At 37.8% G+C, this 13,847-nt stretch overlaps 1 protein-coding gene across 1 annotated transcript; it reads right to left on the reverse strand.

Moving 5' to 3' along the window:
* Positions 1–214: 214 nt before the first annotated feature.
* LOC143882203 (uncharacterized) lies at positions 215–11,620 on the reverse strand. The gene is made up of 10 exons (XM_077385671.1): positions 11,606–11,620; positions 11,166–11,504; positions 10,821–10,945; positions 10,624–10,754; positions 10,074–10,160; positions 6,297–6,424; positions 5,648–6,178; positions 1,080–1,173; positions 600–646; positions 215–340 (listed from the first exon to the last, which is right to left on the reverse strand). The coding sequence occupies exons 1-10, from the start codon at positions 11,618–11,620 to the stop codon at positions 215–217; spliced, it is 1,623 nt and encodes a 540-aa protein (XP_077241786.1).
* Between the last annotated feature and the right edge of the window lie 2,227 nt (positions 11,621–13,847).

Genomic DNA, 13,847 nt, shown 5'->3' on the forward strand with positions numbered 1-13,847 from the left:
AAATTACAATAAAGTGAGTTTCAATAACAGTAATAGCCTTCCCGTCCCCATTCCCCATTACATCACCCGGAATACTAATCTGCATCGAATCCAGCAATACACCCTGTTTGGCCAACTCATCCGCCATTTCATTCGCAAAACGCCTTCTGTGTTTGATTGCTGGATGAATCCGTCATACTAGATCCTTAACCTCCGCGATGTAATTTTGCAGCCGTCAGGGCCCTTTTGAATTATCTGATGCCCACACGATCACATTAGATGAATCCCCTTCAACAATAAGGGGGTTAGAGGAATGTGTTGAATACCATTTGATTCCAAACAATAGAGCTCTTACTTCCGCCTGTTTGCATCACAAATCCCTATGACGCCCGAGTAGGACATCAGTATATTCCCCCTTGACTAATAACATAACTAGATGCAAGGACTAGCACTTCTATGACAAGACGCTTGTATTTGTAAAGATTTCTTAGAGAGAACAACCTCAATGGTGAAGCTCTAGATTTAGCATAAAAATTCTCCTTGATATGACAGAACCATTAACTCTATACGGAAGCTATATATTCAAGATAATGACGTGGGGAGTGATAATCAAAAGAAACCTGTCGTTCCTTTCCTGACTCTAACTTCTGCTTCTTATCTCTGTCACCTATAAATGGGAAAATGTCATAAACAAATCCATGGATTTTCAAGAAATTTTAGTAAACGATGTAGGAGAAACAAAGGCATTGTTAAGTATCGCAATGTATTCAACTTAAAATCCAATGTCCATCTCAAGAGCACTAATATGAGATTTTATGGATATGATGGATTGTAAAACATGTCTTCACCAACTGCAGGTAATTACCAACGGTCATACACTCATGTCTACAGGAAGAATCAAAACAAACATTCAGTCTTATTATCAAGGAAAAATCTATATTCCATGCATTTCACTCATACAGGCTTATAGAGAAATTAAAAAAAGGTGGGGGTAGCTGCATTTGCCATTAAAATTTCAAATTTAATTTAAAATCTATTCGAATGCTTCGATTACAACAAAGATCTTCACTAGGAAAAGAAAATAAATGTAATATCCATACGAAAGTCGTAGAGGAATATAATATCCATATGCCACAAGGATGTCGGAATAGATATTTCTATGGATGCAGAATAAGAGAACCGCTCCTTCCCCTTCTTCAGCATACAACATTAGCAAAAGATTGTAAATATTGACACTGATATATGCTTCTCCTTATAGAGTTAATGTTTCTGTTATCAAAGGAGAATTTTTATGAACCTTTTAGAGTAAATGTTTCTGTTATCAAAGGAGAATTTTTATCATAAATATATAGCTTTCGTAAAGAGTTAATGTTTATGTTATATCAAAGGAGAATTTTTATGCTAAATTTAGAGTTTCTCCATTGAGGTTGTTCTCTCTAAGAATCTTTACAAATACAAGGTTCTTGTGACAGAAGTGCTAGTCCTTCCATCCAGTTGTGCTAATAGAGGATATGATAGTAAACTTTTCGATAACATCCTGCAAGAATTATCTATGAACATATTCAAGCAAGTAGTTAATTAACACGAGTTTCATAGTTTAAAAATTGAAAGACTAGGTCAAGAGAGTCACCTAGTCACAATAAAAGAAATTTAGTGAGGTATATTAATCTATGAAAAAGGTTTGCAGAAACTTAGCACATTGCACAAATATTTAATCAAATATACTCAAATGCAAATTTAACATCCCCAGATTAGAAAAGTTGCAGAAAAAAGAAAACATATGTATGCCTGGATGTAAAATTAGTGATGCAAATCATTAAACCAAAAAGTCCCAAAGAATTATTTAAACATGCATACAAAGGATGAAGAAAGGTGCGGTAGGAAATGTGGGTCCAAAGAGTCTCTTGTTGATGTCAGCAATGACTCCCGACTACAAAAAAGAACCAAAACTTCCATTTCAGACCATTCCTATCTACTTCGATGTATGCTGAATTTTTAAGACATTTTACAACTAATTTTGATAATACTTTTTAAAGCTCAAATCAGTAAGTTTAGAGACTGACAATTTTGAGCTTTTCCACTTTAAAAGGTTCCAAAAAGGGGAATGGGAGTTCATTTGAGTAGGGCTTCATGTTAGAAGGTCTCCTTTTGAGTTAAAGAGACTACTAATAGTTTATAAACCAATTCCGTAAATCCCTCAAGTTGTCAATAGTGTATGAACCAGAACTACAATGTACACAATCTGTATACTTTCTAAACTGGAACATTTACTTAATTGGAAAGTATTGTACTTAGGATGAGATTAGTAACTTGTATTAGGAGAAATAGTCGCCATTTATTTTTTGGAGGTAGGAAGTCTAAATTTAGTTGTTTCATGATAGCTTTTTTTTATCTTCTGAGTTTTCTATGCAAAAACTAGTTTTAGTTACTTAAGTTTTAACAATTTAGAGCACAAAGGAGTTGCTTTTGGGTTGATTTAGAAAGTACTATTAGTCTAGAATTAGAAAGATATGGTTTACACCCTAGAAGAAGCTTCATGTGCTTGGGTTGGAAGCCATCTTTGGACGGCAGTTTTTCTACTCAAAGTGCTTGGGATACCATCCTCCATCACATTCCTTCGTTCATATCATTCGGCTATTATATGCAAGTAGTTGAAGATCCGTGCGTTGCACGGGGCGGAAAACAAAGAATCAAATGAAAAAAAAGAGTTAAATGAAGCGAACAAAAAATATATAGGTAGACCAAAAGCTTTATAAATTTCCAACATATAAAACCTGCATAGATGTGTATCCCTCATGCAAGAAGTGATTAATGTTGGGATAAATACCGGGAATATTAGCAGATCCTCTTCTTTTGCAAATAACTTCGCAGGAAACGGTATATGTGTATTTGTAATAAAGGAAGGAGAAAACAAAAAAATCGATAAACGTAAACAAAAAACAAAGAAAAACAAAGAATCAAATGATAGAGAGACTACAATATCTATTTATCAAAAACAAAACATGCATATATATGTATCCCTTATGCAAGAAGTGATATTGTTTTATGGTTGTAGCATGTTTTTGAATGATAAAAATTACAGTTATAATCCACAATGAAGAATTTCATATCTAATCGAGTTTCACATCAATAAATTAACTTAAAGTCATGTTCAAGCAAATCCTCTTCCAAAATGAACTAGTATTGCATAAAAATCCCGTCACAAACTACAAAAAAAAAAAGGAATTTGACCATAATTGGCCACTTAGTCACAAACTGAGAAAAAAATATGAAAAATAGAATTAACTATCTTTCATCCTTTTCTTCACAAATCTCCCTCTCTTCAAAAAATAAGAAAAAGGCGTAAGAATAATACAAAACAAATAGCACCCTCAAGCATCCCAAATGAAAACTCAAACCCATCATAAGTAGGGTTGCAACTTGGGTCGCATCAACCCGGCCCGAAAAAAGTGGGTCGGGTTCGGTAAGGAGTTGGGTCGGGTTTAATTTTCCAAAGCCCGAGTGATTCTCAGGTCGGGCAGGTTTTAAAGGTGGAAAACCTGGCCCGACCCGAGAACCCGCTTTTTTCCCTTTTTTAATATTATAAAATTATACTTATGAGTTATAACTTCCGCCTCTCTCTAAGTTTGTGACCCTGCTCCTCACTCTCTAACTTCCGCCTCCGGCCTTCGTCTCCCCTCGTCACTACCTCAGCTGGACGGGAACTGAATCGCCTCCGGCCTCAGCTTAAACCAAGGTCTCTCTCTCTCTCTCTCTCTCTCTCTCTCTGAGCAGAAGCAAGAAGGGGGTTTTCTGGTTTTTTTTCAGCCCAAAGTTTTTGCCAAGAACCTGAACCTAATCAGGTTCAGGTTACACCAATACCAATACCACCACCACAAACCCCCTCTCTATCTCACTATATTTTTTTTGGACAATTTCAGATTTGATGTTTTAGGCTTTTCTAACATGTGGGTTCTGATTTGGGTTTGGGAATAGGGTTCATATTCTTCCAGATTTGGGTTTGAGATTGGGGTTCCTTCGAAATTAGCCCACGAATAAAAAAGAACCCTTTGAGATAAACGACCTCCTCTCTCAACTCATTTTAGTTGTTCAAGTGTCCGAATCTAATAGTATCAGGTACACATCTTTAAATTCCTTTTTTGCAGGGTTCTCAGTCCTGATTCTTTTTTTTTATCTCATCTCTATGAATTTCTTTATATCTCATCTTTGATACTAGGTGGAGTATCCTTCAGATTGGGCAAAAGATTATGGTACTTTTTTTACGAATTTTATATCTATTGCAACTTGAAGGAATATTTGCAGGTATCAACTGACCATTTTCCGTTGAAACCCGACCCGGCCCAATCCGACCCGAAAAACTACCTCGGGCAGGGCCGGGTTTAAGAATCCCGGGTTTTCCAAAAAAAAAAACCCGACCCGCCCGACCCGAGTTGCAACCCTAATCATAAGTAACCCACTTAGTATCAAAATAATACAATTTCCTTCTCAGTGAACACACCATGTCATGGGCATCCTCTTGGATGAGAGAGAGGGGCTAAACCTCCATGCTTTTCTAGAAAAGAGAACAACAGTGTGTTGCAATGAGTAATAACATCATCTAAAGCCTAATTCCCAATTTCAACGAACCACTGATCATGTTTTCTCCTATTTAAACTTTCTTTGATTTTTCCAAGTAATATATGTTTTATATAGATGGCCTTCTCAGTTGACTTCCAAAGATACTTAGTTCACTATCCTCAAATATTGGGCTACCTCTCGTCACATTTCAGTGGGGTTCATCATTAAGGCAATGTTTCCATTATATTGAACACATCATGATAGTATCCTTTACATTTTTATGATGTTTTGACGCTTTTTTCCTGATTTAGTTCTCTTTTTTGTGATTTTTGTATGGAAATAGAATAACTTGCATGTTCCGCATCCTATATATATATATATATATATATATATATATATATATATAAAGCGGAATCCAATAAGCTATGGTGCTGCCACATGGCAGCCCCTCCTATATCCCGCAATTTTTAAAAAAATTATGACTCTTTAATATCCCACGTAACTCTTTAATATCCTTCAAACCACGATACTCTTTATTATTTCCAAAAAAAGATAGATATGCAATTTTAAAAAAAATGGTAACTCTTTAATATTCCACGTAACTCTTTAATATCCTTCAAACCACGTTACTCTTTAATATTTCCAAAAAAAAGATAGATATTTCAAAACGCATACGGTGAAATAAAATCGTGCTTGATATCCCGCCCTACAATATAGCCTACTGTTATTTCTTTCGTTTCCCGATTTTTCTCTATAAATTAAGTAATAAAATCTCCCCCTTGTAAATGCATCCCCGTTTGGATTTTACACGCAACGTTGTGGCCACGTGACACCCTTCTGTATGCCGAATTTCAAAAGTTAGAATTCCGAAAGTCGTTCGTATCTACGTAGAGTAGGAATTCCAAAAGTCACTTTCCTAAAAATCTGTAGGTCGTATCTTATTAAATAGCAAAAAAACAGAACTTCATATATATATATATATATATATATATATATATATATATTTTTATTTTATTTTTTTTGAAATGGCAATATATTGGAAGAATGGAACCGAGATGGTCCAAAAAAATACAAAGAAAAGAAAACTTACATAAAAAAAGACTAAAAATACATTTCCCGGAGGGAGATGATCAAACCATTCCAAACCCTCTTTATGGACCCCCGATCTCGCAAGGGAATCAGCTTCACCATTGGCTGATCTTCTAACAAATTTAAACACTATGGATGAAGCTGAAACAAGGTCGGCGATTTCCTCAAAGAAGCTAAGAAAGCGCCACGGAGGTGCAATCTTCCCAGATAGCCAACTGATTACGTTAGAAGAATCACCTTCCACAATCACCTTATCGAACATATCCTTACTCAGACGATGTATACCTTGGAAAGCCGCTTTAACTTCCGCTTCAGATGAGTCGCTTCTACCAATTGGGCCAGCAAAAGCCCAAGACACCACCCCTGCAGAATTCCTAGCAAGTCCACCAATGCCTGCTGGACCCGGATTACCCAAACTAGACCCGTCAAAGTTTATTTTCAAATACCCTTCAGGAGGAGCCTCCCATCTTTGAACTATCTTCTCTCTCCTCACCCCTTCCCAACACACAATTCTCCAACCTTCCCATAGATCAAAAGCTAAAACAAATTGAAACTAAGGAAGACACTTTGCCCAAAAAATCACCAAAGCAATAATTTTCATAAATAACCAGTAAGTTGACTTAGCCACTCCCTTAAAAACTCGCGAATTTCTTTCTTTCCAAATCACCCACCACAAAGCTATCAAACACAGCTTCCAAAGCAATTTTCCTTTCTTCTTCCAAGGCACAAAATCCCAACTTAACACTAGTTCTAGTATAGAGTTTGGGAAAATCCAACAGATGATCAATAGATTCACCATCTTCCATACAAAGCGAACAATAATCTATCAGCCACAATCCCCTTCTTCTAAGAAATTCAATGGTCTGAATCCTCCCCCAGCCATTGTTGTAAATTCCGTTTCGTTTCGTCCGGAATTGACGAAACGAACCGGTTTCGTTCCAATTCCGGAACGAAATTCCAAAAATTTCATTCCGGTGGAAATTTCGTTCCATTCCGGCCATTCGGGACGAAATTTTCCGAAATCCGGAATTTTGTCCGGAATGGACGAAATTCTCCATTTCAGCCGGAATCGTGCATAACGGCTAGTTTGACTGGATTTTGCAGATTTTACAACAATGCCCCTGGAACGGCTCTTTTTGGTTTTTGACCATTTAACCTCAAAATGTGACCGTTTATAGCTGTTGGGAAGGGTATTTTTGTCATTTTTAAATGCACAATCAACTAAAAACTCTATAAATAGCCTTTTCCCTACCTTCTTATCCTCCACCTTCATATAAGTGATTCTCCTTCTTTCTCTACTTTCACTTACATTATCTATTCTACTAAATTTCCTACAAGTCTACCCTCTTCTTCAACTCAATCCAAGTCTATTTTGGAGCAAAGGGAGGGCATACATTCAACTTACCACTACAAGAAGTCAAGAACTATTTCCAAAGGCTTATTTCAAGTGAGTGAAGGCTAATTTTTTCTTCTTCTCTTCAACTCAAGTTCAACCTCAAGGTTCTCTTTATTTCTTTCCATTTCCTTTCTTTTATTTCTTACTTCATTTGTCCCCTTCTACTTCATTTTTTGTAATTTGTTTCAATTTTCTTTTTTCTAATTCATTTTTCCCCTTCTTCTACTTCATTTCAGAATGAGTGGGTCGGGCTCGGGACCTTCTGCAGGAGCATCCTCTATTGGTTCGGCACCCGCTAGATCGGATGACCCGGCATGGGCTTACGGTACATTGTTTCCGGGTCAAAAAAATAAAGTAACTTGCATATTCTGTGGCAAAGTCATATCGGGTGGAGGTATAACCCGCTTGAAAGAACATTTAGTGGCTGTTCCTGGTGAATTAGCATCATGCAAAAAAGTGACTGAAGATGTAAAATATCGAATGAAGCAACTTTTAGATGCAAAGAGAAAAGAAAGGGCTAGGATGAGCCTATCCAGAGCAGAGGTTGGAGGTTTTTATGGCACACCAGACGAAGAAGAAGAGCAGGATGAAGAAGACATTGGCACACAATTGCCTCAACGAAGAGGTAAGGAAGTTCTTGTAGAACCGAGTGGTACAAAAAGGAAGAAGAAGGGAATCACAGGAGGGATCAGGAATTTCTTTGCACCACAAACAACTCCTGGAGCCCAGCCAAGCATTAAAAGTGCTTTGGCTACCAAAGAAACAATGGATAGAGCAGACATGGCGGTTGGCATGTTTTGCTACGATGCCAATCTCCCTTTCAACGTTGCCAATTCACCTTTCTGGCAACCTATGTTTGATGCTGTGAATGCCGTGGGTTCGGGTTATAAGGCACCTACTTATCATGCTTTAAGGGGTTCCATTTTGAAGAATACAGTGGATGAGGTAAACAACTACTTGGAGGAGATTAAGATGTCATGGAGATACACTGGCTGTAGCATTATGGCAGATGGATGGACAGACACCAAACAACGTTCCCTAATCAACTTTTTGGTGTACTGCCCTAAAGGAGTCATATTCCTCAAATCCGTTGATGCATCTGGCATAGTGAAGAATGCCGATGAATTATACAATATCTTTGAAAAGATTGTCGGAGAGGTGAATCCGGAATATGTGGTGCAATTTGTAACTGACAGTGAGCCAAGTTACAAAGCTGCTGGGAAAAGACTAGAAGCCGCGTTTGGTACATTCTTCTGGAGTTCGTGCGCAGCTCATTGCTTAGATCTCATCTTGGAGCATCTGTGCAAACCGACTGTATTTCCTCACATAGCAACCACAATTGACAGGGCTCGGACGATTACAAAGTTCATCTACAACCATGGAAGCCTCTTGAATTTGATGAGGAAGAAGTTCACAGGTGAGAAGGAGTTGTGCCGCCCTGCTGCAACCAGATTTGCTACAAATTTCATTAGCATACAAAGTCTGGTGTTGAATCGGAAAGCACTTCAGCAGATGTTTGTGTCTGATGAGTATAGTACTAGTAGGTTTGTCCAACACCCACTGAGTGAAGGGGTAGTTAGTACTGTGTTGGATAAATCTTTTTGGGACCAATGCAAGTACATTCTAAACATCAGCGAGCCTTTAGTGAGAGTGCTGCGTTTGGTAGATTGGTAGGACAAACCGGCGATGGGTTACTTATATGAGGCCATGGATAAGGCCAAAGAGAACATCAAGGAGAGGTTGAAGAGAAAATCATATTACATGCCCATCTGGAGGATCATCGACCAAAGATGGGATAGGCAACTCCACAGTCCCCTCCATGCAGCAGGATATTTTCTTAACCCTGCTCTCTTTTTCACTCCTACCTTCTCTAGGTACAGTGAAGTAACCATAGGCTTGTTGGCATGCATCACTCGACTAGTACCTGATGAAGCTACACAAGACCTCATCACCAATCAGATTGAGGATTATCAAGAGGCTAAGGGTATGTTTGGAATGAAGCTTGCAATCCGCAACCGAACGAAGTTGGGACCAGGTATATTTGAGTTGTTTGTTTAATTAAGTATAATTCATTTTAACTTTCAGTTTCTCAACAAATAATGCTTTACTATTTGTTACTCTACAGTTGCATGGTGGAATCAATTCGGAGGTGACGTGGAAGAATTATAGACCTTTGTGATCAGAATCCTCAGTCAGACCTGCAGTGCGACTGGGTGTGAAAGGAATTGGAGCACCTTCGAACACATTCACTCTGCAAAGAGAAATAGGTTGGAGCACCAGAGATTAGATGACTTGGTGTTTGTCCATTACAATCTTAAGTTTCGAGAAAGGTATACAATGTAATATAATGTTTTCAACTCTCACCTCATCACTTTAAGCTTTTAAGTTTAACCTTTGACATTAAACTTAATGTTTTCCTTTTCAGGAACTTGTTGAGGAAATCATCTACCACTAGTGACCCCTTGAGCATAAACCATCTGGATTTCATGATGGATTGGGTTGCAGAAGAAGAAGATGTCATATTCACGCCGGAAGACATTGGGTGGGAAAATCTTGAAGCACCTATGGGAAAATCTTGAAGCACCTACTGCTGTGGTTGGGGCCGGGGACGACGACGACGACTTTCTCATGCCTCTTGAAGAAGATGTCCCTACTGGTGGTCCAGGTGGTGATGACGGCGGCGACGACGACGACGAAGAAGACATTGAGTATAATCATCCGAGTTATGATGACTGAGAGTTGTTGCTACTAGCTATTGTCTATGTTTCACTTTCATGTATCTCTTTTTTTTATATTTTTCTATGTATCAGACTATCAGTTGGACTTGTGCAAGACTTTATGTGTTTAAGTAATGAATATGCCTTTTGGGACACATAATTTGAACTATTTATTAGTTTTTCATCTTTTTCTATTGATTTTTTATTTTTTTGGATTTTTCTCATATTTTTTGTGTGAACGAAAAGTTTCGACCGAAATGCACTGAAATGACCGAAATCCCACCGAAATTTTGTTTCGGTGGCCAAAACAAAATGGCGACCGAAACGGAATTTACAACTATGCCCCCAGCAGACTGCCCAACCAAAAAAGGAAACTGATGGAGGCCCAAGGAATTTCCAAACATCAGCTGCGAGAGGAGAGCCTGAAGCATGCACCAACCAAGAGTAAAATGACTTCACAGAGAAGAAGCCGGATGGATCCCAGATCCAGATTCTTTTATCCACCCCACTTCTTTTTATATAGCAATTCTCAATAAAAAAAAGTAACCGAGAAATGGAGTTTAAGTCCCTGTCAAAAAAGTTCCTTCTGACGCTAGGCTTTCAAACCACCTTGGTGTCCACCCTCTCAAAACAATCACACACCAACACATCTTTCTTCAAAGCCGCCGAGAACAAATCAGGAAAAAGAGTCTTCAAGGTTTCCTCAGAGCACCAAGCATCCACCCAAAATTATATACGATCCCCTTTGTAAACTTTAAACTGAATACCCTCCTCAAATCTTTGCTTGAACCTCAAAATGTTTCGCCAAACAGTCCCACCTTTTTTACTATATGAATCGTCCGAGCACCAATTCCCATTTAAAAAGCCATATTTACTACCAATCACCTTTACCCACAAAGAAGATTGTTCCATACCAAAACGCCAAAGCCACTTTCCCAACAATGCACGGTTGAACTCTCCCAAATCCAGCAGATACCAAACCTATCCAGAATGAGGCCCCAAATCTCCCTTGCAACCTTGCAATGAATAAACAGATAATCAATAGATTCACCATCTTCCATAAAAAGCGAACAATAATCTACCAGCCACATTCCCATTCTTCTAAGAAATTCAATGGTCTGAATCCTCCCCCAGCAGACTGCCCAACCAAAAAAGGAAACTGATGGAGGCCCAAGGAATTTCCAAACATCAACTGCGAGAGGAGAGCCTGAAACATGCACCAACCAAGAGTAAAATGACTTCACAGAGAAGAAGCCGGATGGATCCCAGATCCAAATTCTTTTATCCACCTCACTTCTTTTTATATAGCAATTCTCAATCAAAAAAAGTAACAGAGAAATGGAATTTAACTCCCTGTGAAAAAAATTCCTTCTGAAGCTAGGCTTCCAAACCACCTTGGTATCCACCCTCTCAAAACAATCACACACCAACGCATCTTTCTTCAAAGCCGCTGAGAACAAATCAGGAAAAAGAGTCTTCAAGGGTTCCTCAGAGCACCAAGCATCCACCCAAAATTTTATACAATCCCCTTTGTAAACTTTAAACTGAATACCCTCCTCAAATCTTTGCTTGAACCTCAAAATGTTTCGCCAAACAGTCCCACATTTTTTACTATATGAATCGTCCGAGCACCAATTCCCATTTAAAAAGCCATATTTGCTACCAATCACCTTTACCCACAAAGAAGATTGTTCCATACCAAAACGCCAAAGCCACTTTCCCAACAATGCACGGTTGAACTCTCCCAAATCCAGCAGATACCAAACCTATACAGAATGAGACCCCAAATCTCCCTTGCAACCTTGCAATGAATAAACAGATGATCAATAGATTCACCATCTTCCATACAAAGCGAACAATAATCTACCAGCCACATTCCCATTCTTCTAAGAAATTCAATGGTCTGAATCCTCCCCCAGCAGACTGCCCAACCAAAAAAGGAAACTGATGGAGGCCGAAGGAATTTCCAAACATTAGCTGCGAGAGGAGAGCCTGTCCTCCCCTTGTGATGATAGGATTCTGTCATCTTGTGTCGAAAAAAAATCAAAAACATCTGAAAAATAAAAAATCTCAAAAATCTCGAGTCATTAGAGTGTAGTTAGGAAAATCTGGTCCGAACTACGGATGGCTTGATCCCTAGCTGAGGGGTACGTAGGCAGCTCAAGCGTGCAGCTGGCATCCTGAGTCCAGTCACCATTTCTTTTTTACACTATTTACATCATCTTTTTACACCCTTCCACCATTTCTTTTTACACTATTTTCACACACCATTTATGCACCCTTTCACCTTTTTTTTAAATCACCATTTTACAAATATTTCTCATCTTTTCGTCCACCCAAGTTCAGTCAAACATTTTTAATAAATATTTTCAAACATTTCAAAACAAAAGCAAAAATGGGCAAGGATGGTGGTTGCCCGGTCACTCGGAGCCCTCTTTTCATTCCATTTCCGGTTTTCATCGTGATTTTCGGTTTCCATCGGTTTTCTGATGTTTTATCGGGTTTTGGGACGGGCGATGACGTAGCGTGGCCCCTTTACAGGGATTGCCCTCGCTGGGCCCAACGATAGGTTATGACGATCGCGAGACTTGTCCGATCTTCAGCAGATTAGGATCGCTGGGCTTGATTCCTTTTGAATCGCCCTCTGAGCCTATCGTGTGTTCCATCTTCTTTCCCCTGGCATTTTGGTTCTCACGTGCCGTTGATTTTCCGATTTCTTTCTTTTCTTCTTTTAGACATAGGAAACCCTAGAGATGGTGTGAAGGAGCTTTCATCCAAGTTTTGGGATGACTTAGCGATGGTATTGAATCTAAAATTTAGTTGATGAAGGATGGCGAAAAAGTAAAAGTTTCTTATTTTAGAATTTTTAAAAATCATCTGTCTTTTTTACATATGAAACCCTAGGAGATGGTGTCATGGACCTTTTAACCAAGTTTTGATATGAGGATGATATGGTATTGAATCTTAGATTTAGTTGATGGATGGATATTGAAAAATAAAAAGTTTCTAATCTTAGAACTTTTATAAAACATCAATCTTTTAGACATAGGAAACCCTCTAAATGGTGTCAAGGAGCTTTTAGACAAGTTTTGAGATGAGGATTAGATGGTAAAAATATATAAAGTATCTTATTTTAGAAACTTTATAAAACATCCATCATTTAGACATAAAAACTCAAGAGATGGTGTGAAAGTGCATTTAGCCAAGTTTTGGGATGAGAATGAGATGGTGAAGGAGCTTTTAGCCAAGTTTTAGGATAAGAATTAGACGGTATTGAATCTTAGATTTATTTGTTGAATTATGAAGATTGAAAAAATAGAAAGTTTCTTATTTTAGAATCTTTGTAAAACATCAATCTTTTACACTTAGTAAACCCTAGAAATGGTGTTAAAGAACGCTGAGCAAAGTTTTGGGATGAATTAGCGATGGTATTGAATCTTAAATTTAGTTGATGAAGGATGGGGAAAAAATAAAAACTTTCTTAATTTAAAAACTTTATAAAACATCTATCTTTTAGACATATGAAACCCTAGAGATTGTATGAAGTTGCGTTTAGCCAAGTTTTGAGATGAGGATGCCATAGTAATGAATCTTAATTTTAGTTGATGAATGCTAGAGAATGAAAAAGTAAAAAGTTTCTGATTTTAGAAACTTTAAAAAACATCAATTTTTTAGACATAGGAAACCCTATAGATGGTGTTAAGGAGCTTTTAGCCAATTTCTAGGATGAGGATGAGAATTGAAAAAACAGAAAGTTTCTGATTTTAAAAAGATTATAAAACATATATCTTTTAGAAATAGAAAACCCTAGAGATGCTGTCAAGGAGCTTTTAGCCAAGTTTTGAGTTGATATTAAATCTTAGATTTAGTTGACGCATGATGGAGATTGAAAAAATAGAAAGTTTCTTAATTTTAAAAGTTTATAAGATATCCATCGTTTACACATAGGAAACCCTGGAGATTGTGTCAAGGAGCGTTTAGCCAAGTTTTGGGATGAGGATAAGATGAAATTTAGTCTTAGATTTAGTTTATGAAAGATTGAGATTGAAGAAATAGAAAGTTTCTCTTATTTTAGAAACTTTACAAAACATTCATCTTTTAGACATATG

This window comes from Tasmannia lanceolata, unplaced genomic scaffold, assembly GCF_043159265.1.
Source record: "Tasmannia lanceolata isolate RefF3 unplaced genomic scaffold, GAP_Taslan_0.1 ptg000002l, whole genome shotgun sequence".
Taxonomy (NCBI): domain Eukaryota; kingdom Viridiplantae; phylum Streptophyta; class Magnoliopsida; order Canellales; family Winteraceae; genus Tasmannia; species Tasmannia lanceolata.

Bases quoted from the DNA above. Each gene is read 5' to 3' on its own strand.
- LOC143882203 (XM_077385671.1), bottom strand. The intron at 647-1,079 runs GTATGGATATTA...TCCCATTTATAG, and splicing joins TATATTCCTCTACGACTTTC to GTGACAGAGATAAGAAGCAG. The intron at 341-599 runs GTTTCTTTTGAT...TGATGCAAACAG, and splicing joins AGTCAGGAAAGGAACGACAG to GCGGAAGTAAGAGCTCTATT.